Source organism: Rhamphochromis sp. 'chilingali', assembly GCF_963969265.1.
Source record: "Rhamphochromis sp. 'chilingali' genome assembly, chromosome: 1".
Lineage (NCBI taxonomy): Eukaryota > Metazoa > Chordata > Actinopteri > Cichliformes > Cichlidae > Rhamphochromis > Rhamphochromis sp. 'chilingali'.
In genome coordinates, this window is record NC_137929.1 from 41,883,569 (window position 1) to 41,904,407 (window position 20,839).

General features: G+C 41.7%; 1 protein-coding gene across 4 annotated transcripts in view; it reads right to left on the bottom strand.

Annotated features, from left to right (window-relative positions):
• Nucleotides 1–18,520, bottom strand: part of slc12a6 (solute carrier family 12 member 6) — a 33,329-nt gene extending 14,809 nt beyond the window's left edge. Inside the window, exons 1-7 of one of the 4 annotated variants that reach the window (XM_080880318.1) lie at nucleotides 18,354–18,520; nucleotides 12,991–13,246; nucleotides 4,897–4,991; nucleotides 4,291–4,419; nucleotides 2,306–2,452; nucleotides 2,168–2,222; nucleotides 223–353 (exon numbers count right to left, since the gene is read on the bottom strand). In XM_080880318.1, the coding sequence (XP_080736444.1) occupies nucleotides 223–353; nucleotides 2,168–2,222; nucleotides 2,306–2,452; nucleotides 4,291–4,419; nucleotides 4,897–4,991; nucleotides 12,991–13,210 (777 nt within the window). In that variant the 5' untranslated portion in view covers nucleotides 13,211–13,246; nucleotides 18,354–18,520. Of the gene's footprint in view, nucleotides 1–222; nucleotides 354–1,445; nucleotides 1,492–2,167; nucleotides 2,223–2,305; nucleotides 2,453–4,290; nucleotides 4,420–4,896; nucleotides 4,992–12,990; nucleotides 13,728–18,072; nucleotides 18,308–18,353 lie in introns of those variants that run through there. The other 3 variants (XM_080880316.1, XM_080880317.1, XM_080880319.1) reach the window with 3 other exon arrangements.
• Nucleotides 18,521–20,839: the final 2,319 nt, after the last annotated feature.

The window sequence follows — 20,839 nt, forward strand, 5'->3', positions numbered from 1 at the left end:
GTCAGCCTCCTTTTGTGTCCCTAACTCAGGTCACATGTTTATTTAAAATAACTGAGCTTATGGGTTTTGTGAGGTCCACATATAGTGAAGGCAATGAGTCGTTGCTACCTCGTATCGGTATAGAGTCACTCAATGATCACAACGTAAGCCTTTACATCCAGAAGAAAGTCTGGAGAACACGATACTAACTGGAACAACAACAAAGCAAACAAAGCAACTCACCAGAAGGATCTCGACAGCTCCCAGGATGTACATGGCTCCAGCGAAGGTTGTGCCCAAGTAGAAGCACAGGCCTACCGCCCCCCCAAACTCTGGACCCAAAGAGCGGCTGATCATGAAGTAGGAACCTCCCGCTGGAGGAGGAGGAAAGAAGCAGGAGGAGGAAGGTGTATGTAAGGGTTGGAGGAAGTGGAAATGAAGAGGGAGAAAGAGGGATGGAAAAAAGTGGGATGAAGACAGAAACAGATTGGAGGGGGGAAAAGAAGGGTGGACAAAGAAAGAGAAAGAGCGGAGGCGGTGGATGGTTAGTAACATTATGATGTTGGGAGGCAAAAGGGGAGAAAAGAGGAGTCATACTATGCTTGTAGAAGTAAGCATAATGTTCTATGTGACACAAATACAGACAGAGCGGGCTTTCATTCAAACGGCATCTGCAAATGCACACGGCAGCAGCTGCTCAGCTCACTCCAAGTGCTGGACCAGGTCGAGCTTAATGCATCCAACCTTCTGACATCAAGCACCAGGCTGTACGTGAATAAGCCAACACTCGGGTAACACAGCCCAGCCCGCATTACGGTAAAATTAACATTGCCCCTACACAACTGCTACTCCAAGTGTGGCAAGGCAAACAGCGGCTATTTGCTGATACCATTTGAACCACATATAACACAAATGAGGCAGTAAGAGCAGATACCAATACTCTGCTGACTGCGAGCATAATTCGGTGTTTGGTTTCCAAACAGCAGCATTGAACATCACACAAAAAGGAACACACAGCAGGGTCGATGTCACAAAAAAATGTAATTGAATATGAATGTGGTAGATTTAGACATATTTAATGTGAGAAGTTCCTGAGCGAGGCCACAAAACCTGCTGGACTTTCAGGTCACTATGTCTGCACAGGCTGAGTGATTTTTAGTGCTGAGCTGTATTTGAGAACCCAAACACACTTTATTACTTGTTCAGCCTGACCTCAGTAAACCACACACAGACACAGACACACACACACACACACTTAATCGCTACCATCTGAGAATAGAAAGCATGACAGCTGGAAGCTGGTGAGACAGAGCGTGGGGTAAAATGCCTGATGAGAGTCAGAACTTGTTAGATTAATTTTCTACTTTACAGAGGTTTTCTCGTTCTACATTCAATTATCAAACTGTGCCATGCTTGTTGGAAAATAAGTCAGTTAATCAAACTACTCTGACACTCAGGATATTCGCCTCGAGGCATTTCGGCGAGAGAAAAGGTCAATGGCAGATAAATATTCTAGGTTTTTAATGAAGGCACAGACAGAGAGGGAGAGCAGACAGAGGGAGAGACGGGACACAGAAATAACACTCGTTAGCAAAACGTCGTCAGCGCGCCCAAAGCTGGAAAATGAGAAGGACAACCGGGAAAGACAAACTACAAAAGTCAACACAACATCCACAGAGGCCACCAGACTCAGTCCACTGCAAAGTGTCCACATAAAAATGTGATTTATTGTGGAAATACACTTCAATTCAGAGACACTGAAGCAGACAACACAGAGGTGACCCTAAACTCAGCACCCTGCTGGATTTATAGCTTTTTGTAAAGAGTGCATTTTCTTTCTTTGCGTAAATAAATTACAGGATGAATAATATGAAGTTAAGAAATAAGTTACATTCATTATGTAAAGTTAATCTATGTAAATCACTTTGGGTAAATCTTAATCTAATAGATTAACAGTACCCATTGTGCTCTTCATACTGGTTCTAAGTGTGGATAAATGGGAAGGAAAAAAACATGGAAGAAGAAGAATGAGGAGGGGAGGAAAGAGTAGAGAGAAGAACAAATAAAGGGAAGGAAAGGAGGGAAAAGTAAAGAAGATGAGGAGGAAGAAGCAGAAAGACAAGAAGGAAGGATCTCTGGGCCACTGTGTCCACAGAATGAAGGAAGAAACATAAAGATAAAGGAATACCTGGTACGACTCCATTGGTTGCGATTGCACTCATTGATATGGCGGTCAACATTGTCTGGAGAGGAGAGACGGCAGTGTTTTAGAAAGGTTTCCTGTTTTTGTCTCCTTGGGGCTGCTTGCTAATACTCCAATACTCACACAGCAACAGCACATAAGAACAATACAGAAGGCCTGCAGCACGCCGGCAGTTCCCACCACCCAGGTCAACCGCAGGAACAAGATGACGCCGAAGATGTTCTGCAGACAAGGAAGGTACACGCCCATCAGCGTCCCCATCTGTGGCGACTGGAAGATTACACAGAAGAAAAAAGGTTTAAGCAGAAACGAAATCCAAAGACAGCACGTAATGTTACACTGAGGTGCTCATTTGGAATTTGTTCATTTATTTCAGTCCATCATACTACCTTCATCTGTAAATAAAACGAAACTAAACACATTAAACTGATGTTACATTAAAGGTTAATTCAGACTTTCGATGAACATCATTTTAGCCATTCTTCAACAACTTTATTTGTGTGGGCTCCCCCAGGGTACTCCAGCTTCCTCCCATAGTCCATGTTAGGTTAACTGGTGATTCTAAATTAGCTGTAGGTGTGAATGTGTTTGCCCCTTAACAGCCTCTCACGCCCTCCGACAGATGGGACAGGCTCAAGCCCCACAAGCAAATGCTAAAAACATTAGATTCATCAGAGGAAAGAGGAAGCTAATATTAGATACTGTAATTAGCCAATAAGCTTACATTCTGAATGATCTACATTCTGCTGTAAGCAGACCTTTCATACACTGCAACATGTTTTGACCTGCCACCTGTCCCACTTGGTGATGTGGACTTTGAAGGTTTACCCAAAAAGCAGTACTAATGCCTGGGCCCAATACTCTACAGACAGTCAACCGGAGAAGTTTTCCTATAGAAATGATTTATGCCATGATACTCACACACAAAGTTCAGAAAAAACATCATGTTGTACAAAAACAAGAGTCTAGCTGTATATCATGAGACCTGGAGTGGGTATAAAATGGATTTGGTTGCAGCTTTTAAACAGAGCCTAAATGTCTTACTGCTAGCTCAAAAATGGTTCAAAACTGCTGGAAAACAAACAAACAAAAAAATCCCTCAAATCCATGTTTATGTACTCTGCGGACTCAGACAACTTTCCTGGTATGGTCAAATTGCCTCATTTAGTGGCGGGGCAGATGGCAAATATTTATTCCCATATGTGTCTGATTTTATATGGAATGACCCTAGTGTCCGAAAACCCATGTTTTAGGAAACCCATGTTTTTAACATTTTGTACATCTGCTTGCAGGAAGCACACATACATGGAAACCCATGAATCACTTCTACTCTGGTCCAGTTGGGATTTAACGCTGCTCCTTCTCCATTCAAATGTTTTCTTATCCAAATATTAATCTCTTAAAGCTGGTCTTTAAACTAGCCCTGCTCCACTGTCATCTTTCCAGGTAAGGTCTTGAAATCACTGCACGGCTCCTCCCTGCTGTACCAGACTTATGTTGATGCTTGTACTGAACACACGGTGGGGTCCAGACGGGAGGATTAAACATGTTTTGGTTTAACTTTCCCTGCCGTCTGTTGGCAAATGTGTCCGAGCAATCCGGCAAACGTGCAATTACTCTCAAACCGCCAAAACAGACAGGCAGTTCTTATCTGGGCCAGCCAGCGCCTTATCAGGAAGGATTGGGCTCCACACCAGGGTTACATCCAAACGCAATTTCAGCTGGAGGCAGCGAGTCAGGAGGGCGGCAGAAAGAGTCAGTTTTCTAGGACAGGGCCTCAAAAACTGATGAACAAATGGATGTCTTTATTTTTATTGTTTCAGGTGCAACATATGAACTAGTGACCATGTGAGGATTGTTACTGTCATCCAGATCAACTTTGTACTTACTACACCATTGCTACAACCAGGGCTCATCCTGGTTATGACACTGCAGTAAAAGATCATTGTTCAGCCAGACAAAGTACAGCTGGAATTGTGCACTCCATATGGGCAGATTGCCCAACATGCCTCGCCATCCAGTGAATCTCATTAAAACACTAAAGGGATTTAATGTTTTACGAGGTCACACTTGTGTTTACGTGTGTTTCAAGGTTTATTCGTTTGTACCTTGCTGGGTTTCTTTTTCTCGCCGATGCTCTCGGCCTCTTCATGCTCTTTGGCCCCCTGAGTCAGGTTGGTGTAGTTGACCAGGCGGCTGAGGAGAGAGGACACCTTCGGCCGAGTGTCCATCTCCTCCTGTGGGTAGAGGACGAACAAAAAGAGGAGACAATGAAGTATGGTGGAGCGAGAAAGAGATTAAAACAGATGGAGTAAAGATGGGGCAAATTTAAAAAAAGGAGGAAAGGCATAAATTACTGTGAGGCAGAGATGAAGTAAAGATAGGAGAACAAGTGAAAGAAAGATAAAATGACAACCGGAGAAAGGCAACAGACAGAATGAAAGAAGAGGAGGCAAAGAGGCATACTGAACCGGTAGATAAAGAAGTGGGAGAGAGAAGAAGGAACTCTGTAAGCTATAAAACCTGAAATTATCTACACCCACCAGCCACATGCTGGTTATTCTGGGCTCCAGTTAGCAGACATTCATCAAATAAACAGTCACCATCCTTTTCTATTCTTAGCCCTGTGCTGTATAATAAAACCATAAGAGTGAATACATTATAAGAAAGCAGCAAATACAGCCACTAGAAAGAGTGGCTGAAATGTTTTGTACCTCAAACAAGGCCAGGTTTTTGTCGTAGAAGTCGTCATCGTCCACCTGATGATTGCTGTTGATGTACACGCTGGAGGTTTTCGAATTTCCCTCACCTAGCCAATAAAAGAAAGACAGAGAGAGAAATAATAAACAAAGGGAAAGAAAAGGAAAGGATGATGCAGCACGAATATGACTGAGCACAAAGGAAGCCTTTTTTTTTTTTTTTTTTTTTTTTAAATCGCTGTCATCATGGCTCGGTGGTGTCGACTTTCAGCTGTTTCCCTCACAGACACAGTTTGATGCAGCGACCCCGTGTCGCTGGCTCGGTTCCTCCCGCCGGTGCAGACCGCTGCATCGGCAGCACCTGAGTCAGCAGCATCACTTCCCCCTCCCTGCTACGCCACACTCACGCTAACAGCAGCCAAGGGTCACACGCTTCACAGAAGGGCACTCAGAAGAAAACCAGAGACTGAGGGATGAGACAAGTTTTCCCTTCTTGTGTAACATTCCAATAGCAAAATAAATAATAACGGTGTGGATTCCCCTTAAATACATGTAAAGTTACCCCAAACTGAAATAATAACAATAAATAAATAACAAATCTTCCTATATTTACTTCATTTTCCTGTAAACACAGCAAACTTCCACCTCTTCACACCTGTAAAAACTGTGGTGCGGCCGGGGGGGGGGGGGTTTGAGAGCATGATTCATTTTCAGTGTTTACTCTATGAATGAGTTCACACTAGCTGGTGAGTCTAAAACTGCCTCAGCAGCTTTCACTGTCTATTTTAGAACATCGGCTGGTTACGTGCCAAAGAAAAAATGAATCAACGATCCCTGGGAGGAAATAAAGAAAAAAAAAAAAGCCAGCATTTGTGTGGTGGGTGGTAACTTCCCATCCTGTTCGCAGTGCTACATTTGGCCAAAGATACCGAGTGTGATACTGACTCAACACAGGCAAAACCTCACTCCTAACAATCAACAGCTGAAGCACGATGGCATGCTGGGAGATTTTAACTAACGAGCTAATCAGGTAGCTCGCTCATTTGTTCATAAAACATGTTAACTGGCAGGTCATCTAATGCGTGCTCCTGATTTTCATGATGCTGCTCTTTACACACAGAAACTGAACCATGTCAGATGAACACAGATAAACGTGAATGCGCCACATCTCAACAAGCTCACACTCGCCCGGATAGATTTGAAAATGGCGTTGTCGTCTCCGCGTCCACACTAGCGTTTTCAGTCGTTTTCACAGAGTTGTGCGTCCACATTGAAACGGACGAAAACGCTTACGGTCCAGTACTGTGCATGCGTGAAACGCAAGAAGATTCCACCTGCCTCATTTCTGTCTGCTGTTTCTTTACTTTCCGGCTCTCTGAAACGTCGCAGCAAAATGTCGAGGAAAAGCACCGAGTTTTTAAATGGACTAACAATGAGGTGGAGTTGTTGCTGTGAGTAACACAAAAGTACAAAGTTGCAAAAGCGAGTGAGAATTAAAGAATTTGAAGAAAAGCTATCTGAAGCGTGTACAGACTGATATTCATCTTTAATAGGGCTGTCAAAATTGAGCGCAAACAAAACAACTGCTGTATAATGCCCTCCGCTATCTTAGTTTAATTGGTCACATGACTGCATCACATGACTAACATGCGTCATCGTTTTCGAAAGTCTCAGTTTTCGCTGTCCACTCTGCGGCGCATAAGCACCCTCTTCAAATGTATGCGTTTTCGACAGCGTTTTCAAAACGCTGCGTTCTCCTTTGGGGAAAACGGCGTCTCAGTGTGGATGGGAGGCCAAAACGATGTGTTTTCATACAAAACGCATCAGTGTGGATGTAGCCTCAGTATGTTTAGCACTTAACCTGTTAATCAGGACTGTCGAGATTCACACTTTCTATCTGCTCAGGCTGTTGTGGAGAAATCATCTGAACTTTCAGTTTTCACAAGGGGGGGGGGCGTTTAGATTTGCATTCTTTGGCTCGACTACATGAGCTCTGCATAATCAAGATTTCAGTTATAATCTTGAACACACTTCTTTAAGCCAACATTATTGGGATTCTGATTGGTTGGCCCTCACAAACAGGTTTGAACAGCAGGTTTACACAGTAAACTGTGACATCATACAAAGCCAAACTGAAACCAGCATCTAGGGCAGTCTGAAGTCTGAGCTTTTGGCTCACAGGGACCAATTAGGACATATTTAACATAGCGATCCACCATCAAGACAGGATACCTACTCACACTGTGTGCCTTCTTAAAAAAATAAACTCTTTTTAAATGTGCAAAATCATTTGACTGACAGTCAGCATCAGAGCTGAGAGCATCGGGGAAACTACCTGCTTCCATGTGGTTAGTTTTGTTGTTGCGTCATTTGTGAGACCAGCCTTGGTGTGCACAGCTTACAGATGATGCTGCTCTTTTTAAAAAAGTTCAGTGATTCAGACAACAACATGTGACTCAGGTCAGACACTTCTCAACCGAACAGCCAACTCGGCTTACAAATACAGTCCCAAGTTTGTTTTTCCTCAAATATGAAAGTATACATTTCTGTTTCCCCACAAACAGGCTTTATTTGGGTGTGCTGCCAGGTATTTAAACTGCAACCCAAGAAATTGCGTGAGTCATTTAAGATTCTTTTATTTTGAAAGCTTGCTCAGCACTAACCAGTCAGACCCTGCTCTGCCCGTGTCAGCAGGATGTCATTTAGCTGAGTCTCTCAGCAGCAAGTTAATGTTTATGTGCCGTTATGCCAAAATCACTGATGCAGCAGAGCAAAACGAGAACTACTGTCGCAGCCTGCCGTTCCGCCCACGGAGATGCATCTGAACACCAATCCACTATTTATTGTCACCAAGTATGTTACTATTGCAAATAAAATAAACGCTGCAGTTTGACAGTATATTGGTGGATATCCATCGAGTTCTATACGCTCCTATCTACACCAGTACTGATCTGAAAACCTCCTCTTAGCCAAACTAAAAGCTGTCCAGAGACACATGTGAGCTCTTACTGCTGTCCTCTCTGTGCTCAGCTGTTCAACTTCATTCTATAATCCACACCCAGTTCAGCACAGGGGAACACAGCTGTGTGTGTGGCCCCAAGAGGACAGGTCCTCCGCCCACACCTGAGTATGATACTGTGTGTGTGTGTGTGTGTGTGTGTGTGTGTGTGTGAGTGAGAGAACGTACAGTCAGTGGAGCAGAAAGTTACTGGAGCCAGATGTAGCAGTGTGTGGACTATATGCATGCTTCAGTAGGGAACTTTATCGGTGTCAACATTAATGGATCACAGAGTCTATGACCTTTCTGAAAATAACTCTCCACACCTCCTGTCTTTCAGGACTTTGGCTCATTTACTTCTACAACAGCATTTTTCTTCCTCTAACACGCTTGCTCTGCTATTTCTGCACAGACTCACAAACGGCCACCGCAGCATCACTAAAGCTTGACCGAAACTCAAGTCGGGTTAACTGGCTTAATATCTATTTATGGAAGCTTATTAAAGAGCGTGGCACCTGCACAGTCACATCAGTAAAATGGAAGCTGTTTACCATTATCCTCTATTCTTCTGGATTCTTCTGAAAATACACATATCTGTGCACGTGAAGGGGTTTGTGATTAAGGAAAGAAGTGAATCAGTTCAGAACTGATGTGGCTGTATATTTTTTTGTATATTTTTATATATTTATTGACTCTATTTAATTTGTAAAATATGTGTACACACACACACACACACACACACACACACACACACACGTAGAAAAACATTTAGTATACACATCCAGAATTTTTTTTCCCCCCCATATACTATTATATATTGTACATATATTTATTAGTTTCAGATTTAGCCATTCGTATATTTTGCCTGTTTATGTTATTGTATTTTGCACAACTCTGTTGCTTGTGAAGCTCGCACACAAGAATTTCACTCGCATGTGCTGTACCAATGTACCTGCACATGTGATGTGACAATAAAAGTGATTTGATTTGATTTGGCAGTAAGGGAAGTGGAACATGCGCTACAATCACAACAGAATGAAATCCTCTTATTGTTCTCAGTTTCTGCTAACCGCAATGATGGTGAAGTTCAACTGTTGCTCAATTGGCTGACTAGCCCTGAGGGGAGCACTCTGGCCTCAAGTTCTCACTTAGAAAAACAAATGGAGAGCTTAACAGCCCAGAGAGCCATAAAACCTATTTAAAAATGCATTTTTCAACTTGAGACATGCATGAGCACATCTCAAGAATCTAAAAATAGCATTTCCCTTTTTATTTCCTAGAAAATGAACAGTCTGGGCAAAAAAAAGCTGTAGAAGACCTTTCTTTGTGTCCGGTGAAAACCAGTCTCACTAGTTCATGTGTGGGAATTTGTTGCATAGGAATTCAGCATTAGTTTTAACATGAGCCATCATAACTAATGTTCCCCTCATGAACCCACGCCCAGCGGGTGCCCTGCTCTTCCTGTTCAAACCAAACTAGCAATTCTGAATTTATTTATTTATTTTATTTTATTTATTTATTTATTTTTGGCCTGTCCCGTTTGGCTCTTTTGCCATCAGAATTGTTGTCTAAAGGCAAAGAAAGATGCCCAACGGATTTACTTTACCAAACTGACCATCCCAGCCTTGCCGTAATGGTCCATTTGATTCACCTTTTATTGTTTATTTTATTTTCACTTACTGAATACGGGACAGACTTGACTGGGGGAAAGAAGGGGAGAAAGAAAGAGGGAAAGAGAAACAGCTGAGAAGAGGGACGGGGGAGAAGGGCAAAAGACAAAAACCAACAGAACGGGCAGAGAAAAAAAAATGCATATATCAATCACCTGGATCACCTGCTGAGAAAGAAAAAAGAAAGCAAGCAGAAGAGAACAAGAGTAATAGAATAAACAATTCTGAATTTAGAAAAAGCGACAAAGCAAAGAATAAATTTTAAAAAGGCAAAAGAAAAACAAACAAACAAAAAACCCATACACAAACATACAGTACAAAGGAAGTACATGCTGAAGATCACCCTCTACAAATGCCTTCATGACTTAATTAACATGCTACAGCATGGTTCAGAACAATGGCGATGAATGAGTCTTCATCCTCACCTTAATGTGCCCACTGATCCCTGTCAGGAACATTAATTACAATCTCAACAATGTAACAGCTGATATATCAGTATTGCTTTTTAAATGGCAGATAAATGAAGAGAGATGAGAGAAACACCATTCAACACATTATGACTGTAGTTTTGGTTGTGCACCAGAGGGGGCACTCGTCCTCTAGGCAACTCGTGTTTGGAACGCTACAAACAACAACCCAGCTGATCCAAGTGGTGTCGAGCAGAGCTGCGAGTCGTAATATCTCAGTAAGGACTCATAAATGACTACACATAACAAATGTGAGGGAACTCTGTTTATGTTGTGTGTCTAAAAGGGAAAAAACAAAAGCAAAACAGAAAATATCAGCTGATATCAGATTTTTTTTTTAAATCAATAGATATCAATATCAAATTGGATATCAATCAATATAAAAATCTGGACTAAAAGCCCAACTAGTGCTTATAAAACTGTAAAGGCCTGAGAATGACAACTAAAAAAAGATCCAAGAATAACAACATAGTAGATGCTTGAACCTGGAAAAAAAAAGCATCTAGCAAGCAGACACAGAAGCACCATTATCAGCTCCCTTTCTAATATTGCATAGTCTTTATCTCACATTACTATGTTCCCTGAGATGTCTGCTGCTGCTGTCTGGAGGTATAAAAACAAAAACAAAGTGAACTGAACTAACGTGAACTGCATGAACTTGAACACAACTTAACTGACTTTACAGAGAATGTGTGGATATATGGATATTAGGGGTGCAACGATACACAAAATTCACGGTTCGGTTCGGTTCGATACTTTGGTGTCACGGTTCGATATTTTTTCGATACAAAAAAAATGTTCATGCCTTTTTAATTTGTCATTTATTAAAATTATAAATATATATTTTAACTCAAAAGTACAGTTTTTAAATTTAACCCTAACCCTTGTGTGTGTTTTTTTATTTTGACAGCGAATGCGCACCTGCGGACCACTTATGTGCAGCCCCGGTTATTTAGCTCGTCATATTGCAGCCACAGAAATTCTTTTGTCCATGAAACCATAAAGCTGCACTTTCTTTTTGCCTTATAGTCTCATTTGTCATAACTTCTCCGTTTTGTGGTAAGCTTTTCTTTGGCTGTCACTTCTTCACCCTGACCTGTCTTATTTGGCTCAGCAGAACTAAAATATATATCCTGCTGCTTTTACACACGCACTCACATAAGCTCAGCGATTCTCTGCACGATCAACCTCTCACATGTTTAAGCTGCGGGAGATTTCACTTGTCATGTTTGCATAGTAAGCTAACAATTAATAAGACGATGTCAGAGGAATTGGTGCACAAATTATCATCACTCACAGATCAGTGCTGTCGCTCTCTATACACAGTTCGCACGATTGCAAAGTGAAAGCAAAAAAACAAGCGCAAATTCAAACGCGATTTCAATATGTCACATATTGACAGTGGCTCACCGATGCCAATGACATAATTACCCAGCTACATTTCTGAAAGAATGCAAAAGCATTGACATATATTTTTCCTTCCTACGATAGCCGGACGGGCAGGGCAGAGAGATTTTGGTAGCCCGACTGAAAAAAATCGCTAGCTCCGGGACGTCGGGCTAGCGATATTGCGAGCCCTGTATCTGATTGAGGAATCACTCATCTTTGGAAAAGAGAGTTTATTACAGAGAAATGGCTCTTTCCAAAATAAAAGCTATACTATCCGCTTCTTCTGGGCTATATTCTCAGTAGCATAAGGAGAATCATGTGCTAACAGCTGTCTAAATGACTCGGCTAAAGTTAGTAGCATGCTTGTTGTTTTTGTCTTTGCACTAGGATGATGTCGGCGTAAATGTGCAGTCATATTCGTTGTGTTCCCACTAGTGCTTTCAGGTTGATCTCGTTGAAATGACCTTAACGCCACAACACGGCAAATCTCCGTTAACGAGCTACCGCCGATCGCCCCGTGCATGGGGCTAGACGGCCAACACGTTAACGAGCTAACTGCGCTAACACACTAGTTCCCACCCATGTAATTGAGCATTGCATGGCACATCCAACATACTGTTTTACTTTAGTGCATGACTCGCTTACCTTCAGGGTCATACGTCACATGAAAACCAAAATAATTCCAAACGCCAGATCTGAATGTTGCAAGGAGAGCTTAACTTCTGTCTTGCTAGCTTGCCCTGCGCTCTTCCTTCTGACTATGCTGTCTGTGTTGAGCGCTCAGTGGATCTGCGCTCGACAGTGCAGCCTAGGCGGAGTAGTCGAACGCAGATTCACTGAGCGCTCAACACAGACAGCATCGTCAGAAGGAAAGTTGATAAAATAAATTACAAATGTTGTATTGTTCGATACATATGCGTACCGAACCGAAAGCACTGTATCGAACGGTTCAATATCGATACGAATATCGTTGCACCCCTAATGGATATATATATAAATAACTAAAACAAACTGAACTGGGGCTCAAGTAAGACAGGGAAAGGACTGGCATTAGAGACTAGACAGTAAAATTCAGAAAAAAAAAGAAAAAAAGCAGACTAGTCATAAGTCTCAAAGACTCATCAATATCTTTTATCGATGCCTGGATGTTTTTCTGACACTTGGACATTGCAAAGTCAATGACGCAGACATCATGCCACATAGGAAGTGACATGTCAAAGCTTTTTTCTGTTCTCTTGCCACACCGTTTTCAGACACCGAGCTGAAAAGTTAGGTAGGTCAAATTTTTTCCACAAAAAAAAAAAATCAATCAATTAATCAATCAAACCTTATCAGAATCAATTTTAAAAACCAGTCATCATGTAGCAAAAGCCAGGAAACAACACACCGACTTAAGCAACATAAGCCTGATCCCAGCCCCCCTTTTCCGATGGTTAAATCATGGTCACTGCACAGGCCTGTCACACATAATGCAGCCAATGAAGAAACTTCAAAGAGGACGTGACAGCTGTCATGTCTCAAGTATAAAGAATAAACACCATCAGTTAAAAAGAAATGTCTTTGTGTTAGGTGTGTGTATCCTCACCTTGGTCTATGCTGCTGTGATCCGGGGTGTCAGCCCCTCCTCCTGCAGAAGTCGTCGTCACACCTCCAGAAACTTCGCTTAGTGGGTCACTTCGGTTGGCGCTGTCTGACTCAAAGCGCACACGGGAACCGGAGCGCAGGCTGATGTCAGGTGACAGGTCTGACCCCCCTGGGAGGTCCTCCGCCTTAGTGGGCGTCACGGTGAAGCGCACCGATGCCATTATAGCTCACTTGAAAGAGACAGGGGTGGAGGGGCACTATGTGGGAGAAGAGGGAAGGGGAAGGAGGAGTCACGGACTGGCCAGCAGGGCTGAGCTGAGCTAGGCTAGGCTATTTTGCAGTTGATGCTGAGGTAATGGCGTCCTCTACAATTTGCCCTTTTGACGCTGAAATTCTCCATTTAAGCAAACTAGACTTCTTCCACACGGCATGTGAAAGAAAAGGTACAACAAATAAATGTTTCCAGTGACACAAGCACAAAATGATCAAATCCCTGGCTATAAATTTGGGAATGTGTAGAATAAAAACTGAGACATGATATGACACAAACAGCTGAGGCTGTCTTTTATTATCAAGCTAAATCTTTAAACTGCCCTCAGTGCGTTCTCTCTTCTACCTGCACTTTGTTTCAATTCCTATGGCTCAGCAGTCAAGTGCATTAAACTTGTCTTTCTCTGCTATTTCTCAAGTAAACATAAGTAAAACTTGTCTGTCAAGCAACCTTAGAGGTAAAGATGTCTTTATAATGATATCACACATTAGAGGTCAGAGCCAGGGCAAAGGAAGGGAAGAAAGTGGTACAGTGAGGGGTACAGACAGACAGGAAAAACATAAAGCAGAATTAAATTTAAAAGAAACAAACAAACTGAAAGAAATCTGAAAAAAAAAAACAAGATAATAACAGCAGCTAAAATACTAAATGCATCCATAAACCAACAAGGGAGAGCTGGATGTGTCCATCTTTCATATACAGTGTGTGTTAACACCAAGCACTTCTTCTGTTGTACCATAAAATGCATCTATGCACCAGTCATGGTGCTTCTTAACTCAACATAAAAAACCCACACATTTCAACCCAATTCCTTTTCTCTACATGCCAATGAAACAACTCTATGAAAACGACTGTTCATCACAAGTATCATCTTCTCAGAGCAGCATGACTGCTCTCTAAGTAAAGGAGGTGTGAAACAGTAAGCACTGTGAACATCACTGTTGTCCAGCGCCTTCAGTGGTTAGTGAACTAGATATCCAGTGTGCTAACTAACCTGAGGGAAAGAAGTGACCCAGCACAGGTGGACATTGTGCATCTGAATTGTTGTTTTAGCTTGAATCATAATTTAATTATTAAAAGAGAGCGGTTCCAACCGGTTGTGCCAGTAGCTCCTGGCTGTTTTTTCTCACTCTGCATTCACAGACGTGGCCTCTCTTTCCTGTTTTATAACGCTACCCGTCTAACAGTCTTTGTCAGTCTGCATTCAGAAGTGGACGAGATGGGTGGAGAGGGGGTAAGGAGGGGGGTTTCTCAAAGATAAAGAAAGCTGCAGCGTGAAAAGCATCTGCTCTGAGGCAGGCGTGAGGTTATTTTCGTGAGCCTCCTCCAGCCATATTTGAGCTACACCTAAATTAGTTTCCATTATAACTCACCAGCATGTGTTTCTAATAAGAAAGCTAGATTTGGGGTGGGGGCAGACAACGTACAGCGAGGTGATAGAATGAGCTGGCAGAACATGTCAGAGCCTCAGCGCAGATATTACTACCTCAATCTTCAGTCTGACATTCACTGATAGACGACTGAGCCTTGCCTCCTACTAGAGATCAACATGCCCGTCTAAATCTAACCCAACTTTAAGTTCACGCTGATGTGTAGCGATGCCAACATACAGAGAGCAATGTAGAAACAATTCAGTGACCATGCTGTGGTCAACGAGCAAGCAGTGGCCTTTAAAACTGCCACTGAGGGCTGATTCCAAAATGACCCAGTCCATGTGAGCTGTATGTCTCCAGGCTTATCAGATGCTTCTATCAGTGTCAGTGTGTTTTTCTCACAGTTGTGCGTAACTAAATGACGCCATCAAACTCATGGCAGCAGAGCTTTCGCATGCCATGAGTCACATGCAGGATTTTATCAAATTCTGTTACTTGTCTTTAGAGTTTTGAAGATTCTCCAAACCTGTGGAGGCTTAAATTTTTCCACAATTAATCATAAAAGAATCAATAAAGAACGAGACAGAAGAACTGATAAATGCTTGGATATCCACCCAAATATATCCATCCCTGCTGAGAATGCCTCAATCCACAGATGCACAGTTTACTACACTTCTGATATAACACAGATACTTTGGCTTCAAATATGTGATGATACTGATCCACCACTGTGGTAAAATAAATCATCTGTAACCCTCACTGTTGCATGTTCAATGATCTTGTAAGTGAAATAACAGCTTCCCGACATGTGACAAGACCAACTATATGATACTGACCACCACCATGGAATCCCTGGGAAATAGCATCACTATTCCCAGAAGAACACTTGAACCTCAGGGCGCAGATAGTACGAGTGTCCAAAGTAGCTAGACTGGGAAGCCCTGGGCTGACCTATCCAGTTGATGACCACCTTTATGTGACTGCCAATGTTGGCTTCATAGACAGTAGAAAAGAATGACGTAGTGATCATGATGTCATGAGCTTGTTTCTGAAGTCTTGTTCTGAAACCTCCAGATTGATGTTTTCACCGACAACAGCTTGGTTTAAAAAACAAAGAAACAAAACAAAACAAAACAAAAAAAAAAACCCCAGCAATGTGAAGAGGACGAGGAAGGAGAAAGAGCAGGTCATCCACTAGTTGGAAGGTACTAATCATGTGTCTCTTTTGGCCCGTCTTCATCCCAAGAGTCTTTCCTCCCCACTATCACTAAGTACTTGTTCATACAGAGTCATCTAGTTTAGGAGTTTTCTCTGTATTATTGTAGGGTTATCGCTAGGGCTGCACGATTAATCGTTAGAAAATCGCGATCTCAATTCATACTTATGTGCGATCTCATTTCCAAATGACAACGATTAAAAAAAAAAAAAAGAATAAGAAAAAAAAGACGACGATTGTACCGCATTTTGATCCAGGACGTAATCTGCATGAAAACAAGCGCTCACTCTTCCTGCTCAACAAATGACAAGGGCGGAGCCTTATACCACGTGATACAGAAGCTGGCTGCTAAAATTAGCAGGGAAAAAACAACGGAGAGCACCTCAGGGATGACGAGAAAGTGACAGGAGAAAATCCGTCCCGGTCAACCACCCAAACATCAATAACGGGAACCTTATACAGCGCTTCCCCATACCCATCGACCTCCCGCAGGCACAAAGAAATTACGGAGGCTATCACTTATCACCTGACCAAAGATATGGCTCCCATCAACACTGTGCAAAACGAGGGATTTAGGAAAATGATCAACACCCTAGACAAACGCTACACAGTGCCGTCCCGCAACTATTTTTCTATTGTTGCACTACCTGCTCTATACACGCAGTGTGAGCAACGGTGGAGACGGAATTTCAAGCAGTACAACATTTTGCGGCAACGACAAAACGTGAGACATTTGTTGTTTTTATGTTTATTTATTGTTTTTATGTTCAGTCTCAACTGTTACGAAGTTGATGTGCAGTTAATAAGTGCAATAAATATTTATACTGGAAAAGAAAATCGTGAGAGAATCGTGATCTCAATTCTAAGCAAATAAATCGTGATTCTCATTTTATGCAAAATCGTGCAGCCCTAGTTATCTCACAATATAAAGCACTTAGAGGTGAATTCTTGTGTTTTGGCTCTAGAACATTTATAAATAAACCTGAAAACCTAAAATCATTCCAACCTGTGGCCATCAAACTTCCCATTACACCTGGATTTACTTATAATATTTTATCTATAATACACATAGCATTGCTTTAACCTTGGAATATTTAACACTGCACTTTTGGGTATATTAGTTTGACTGATTTTCACTTGTTTTACTGCATACAGTTTACAATATTTTCACCGAGCAGTGATTTATTTACAGTGACCCTTTACCCAAGCAGTGCCAGTAAAATTTTGGTGCCTCTTTGTTGGTCATTTTTTATTAATGCTGCCTTATCAACACTTACAAATGCCCAAGACAAACCCTCAGAGCTCAAACATTAGTCATTTGAAACGAATGCCTGGCTCTGGTTTCCTTTAAAGAATATGTTAAACACACACATTTACTCTTATGTGTGTCACTTAGATAACATTACAGCATATTCAGCCACCTTTTTTGTCCAAGCATAAGGATTGAGCACATTTTGTTCCTTTTTCGTGCTAACTCGGGGCCTATTTTTGTATTTTAAGCTGTTACCTTTGCATCAGGAGACAGTCATAATGCCTTGCTACCAATGTGGGCCAGTATTAATGATCATGGATTAGTTTGCCAAGCTCCCAGATCAATATCTGTGAGGCTACCTGACCTCCTAAACATATCTAACCGCCATGACTAAAGATTATTATTTTAGCTAAACTAGCAGTAACTAGCTTTAACCTCATCTAGTTCAAGATTTTCCCAGGTCTGAGATCAATTAAGTGAAAATACTGCCTTAATTTTACTATCGTTAAGGAACTTTACAGTCAAATTAGGGAGATTGGGTCCTCTTGCGCTTTTGGCAGGCAGCCTCCATCACGAGGGTAATGCGGCTGTAAGCAAATATGATCCAGAGACGAGGACATGGCCAAACACACCTTTACCAATTAAGAAAAGTCTTTAATTAACCAGTTTAGGGAAATCAAAGCTGGCTGGGATGCTCGCCTCTCTAACCACCGCCCATTGTAAGCCAATTAAGCTGGCCATAATAATTCTGGCTCGAACCGGTCACTGAACACCTGCAGACGACACGATATGGCCAGAGCCAGCGTTAGGATAAAATGCCAAGCAGACATTAACTTAAACCTCGTGAAGAGCGATTTTTACGACGTGGGGGATATGTTTAAGAGCGGCTTGAAAATAAAGACGTAAAAAAACGTCCAAAAACGCGTGGTTATTCCGGGATAAACCGGCCGGGTAATTAGCTCGTTACTCACAAAGTTGTGATTTTCCTTTCAACCAAGCGTCTTGTGTCGAAGAGCATCACGCCCAGCGCCGACCCATCAACCAGATATCCATAGGTGGTAACAAATACACACACTCATACGTGGAGGTCGTATCGGGTGAAGCCGCTCGTCTACAGTCGGCGCGGCTAACCGAAGCTAGCTCAGCGGCTAGCCGTGCCATAAACTGTCAACTCCGCGGAGCCCCGGCTGCCTCACCGACACCGATAGAGAAAAAGCCCGGAGTTCAGACAGTTATCACATGAAACACATACCTGGCTCTGGCTTCCATGTGGCCCTATGCACATATGGCTGTTTTAAATCACTAAAAATTTGGGAGTGTCTCCCAGGTTTTCTCGGGACTTTTTTTTTTTTTGGGGTTGTTCAATCGACTCAACCATACACACGCGCGAGCGCCTGGGGGGTCCTCTATTCCTCGCCGTCGCTAAAACGTCTTGCGCATGCTTAGTGACAGACACGGGGTAAAAGCTACTTGGGAAATGTAGTTCGAGTAGACAGCGGCTAGCTATCGAACAGTGAACACGAACAGTGCTGCTAAAAATATGAAATGCATCACTTATTTCTTTAAATATATTTTTGATCAATACCAAATTTAATACAGATTTACTTTTTACACACTCTTTTGCTATTTGTAATACATTTCTGGTACTTTTATATTTATCTGCAAGCTGTAGCTACTAGTTACTTTGCCATATTAAAAATACGTTTTAAGTACTTCTGTCAGCTAACATTAGTTTTGCTTCTTTCCTCACACTTATAGTCTGACCCTTTGGACTAGGCCCAAATCCACATATTGGGAACCAGTACCTGGCTCTAAAATATGTAACTTACATAAATTATCGGTGCATTAACAATTCAAGAATGTAAAATTAAATATCTGAAATACTATGCCCTTTGCTATTTTCTGAATTAAATTGTATGTTCTTCTAAAAATACTTCAGTAATCAATTCTTTCCATTGTTTCACTGTATTTTCTGCTGGGAAAGCTTTAAGTACTTTTTACGGGTAATTTGATTTTAATCTGACTAAGTAAATATAAGTAAGTAAATATATGGCTCAAGAAAATGAAGGGAAAGCTTGATCATTTCAGTGTAAAACGGTTCAACTTCAGGCATGTTAAGCTGTCTTTATAAGAGTCAGCCTGAAAATAGGTCAAAAATGTGCTGGGGTTAAATCCTCAGACCTTATGCTGATGCAGTAAACCCAGGGTTCATCTCATGTGGGAAAACATCAGGCCTCTTGTGATCAGAGTGTGCAGGCAGATTCTGGACGTGACTGTCCCTCACACACCCCAGACCGGAGCCCAGACCTTTCATCATGTCAGAAATGCTGTGCAGGAGCCCACAGATATCTTGATCTAGGACTGGGAGAAGATCCAGCAGGACACCATTCATCATCTCATCATGCAAGGTGATCCCTCAGGCTAACAGGAGTGACAACGGCAGTCAGGAGGGATAAGGAAAGAGCAATAGTCTGAGAAACCATTCCTCTTATTGGCTTTCTACAAATGATTTATGTTTCCAAACCGTACACTCTGATCTCCCTGAAGTTTAACTGACTTTGGGTTAATTTGTGATGACTGAGTGGTCCCTTAATTTAAATTAGATTTTTTTTAGCAGTATTCAATGAGCATAAGGAGGTGAATTTTAGTACTTTTCTCCTTTTGGTCTGAATAACTGCCGTTTGTTTCCCACAAAAATATGGGTGTCAGTCCAAATGCACTTTTTTGAATTACAACTTTTTTCCTTTCTAAACTTTGTCACATTTTAAGAAAGCCGACAAATTCTTAAAAAAAAAGGACAAAAACAAACAAACAAACAAACTATATTTACCAAGTTATAGTTCTCTAATCCATCTAAGTTAGAAAAAGGTAGCACATTATTCAGCTGACATAAAGGTGACTTCCCTCACAATGTCCATTCATTATTTAACAATTGGAGGTCAGCTTTGTACCAGTTCTTTGTATTGGCTTCTTTTAAATAAGCAGTAATCAACATTTAGCATAAATACTGTTTGAGTTTGTTTTTTTAATAATATCCTCTTGTTTACTCCAAGGTACAACACCATGACATCTACACTTCCTTTCTATTAGTTTGCATCATGTTGTGCACACATCTTGTGATGTTGGAGTCACTTGCAGTTCCACCTTTAACATGTTGTCAGCAGCAAAACACAAGTGAAGTGTTAACCTGCTGGAGACCTCTGATCACAGCCACTCAGTACCAGTCAGGACTTAAAGTGTCTTTAACAGCACTGAATTTCAAAATGGAGCCAATCAGAATGTGGGACAGGTGGACAAAAGATATATAAAAAAAACAAAACAACACAAAACAAACAAAAAAAAAAACCCTGTGCAGTCACACACAAAGAGTCACCTGGCTGTCGTATATCTACAAATCGATCCAGTGTTTGGCTGCAAAAGTAAAAGAATGATTTTTTAAAAAAGAAAGCTTTGAGAGGAAGTTATGGCTGTCTTGGGAAACAAATGGAGAAAATCTGCAGGCTCAGCTAAAGTGCTTCCTCAAATCTATCATCAGCTGTGTTTTCATAATGCCACAAATTACGTGATCGTGTTATTTTGGATATAGGGAAATCCTGTAGGACAACCTTCATACTACAGCGCCCCCTGGCTGGTAGGTTGGTGGCACATTAAAGACTATCTGCATTTAAATGCTTCATTTGTCCAACAAGCTGTCAGCCAGTCTGGATTTTAGACACACACAGGCAACACGTGAGGAGC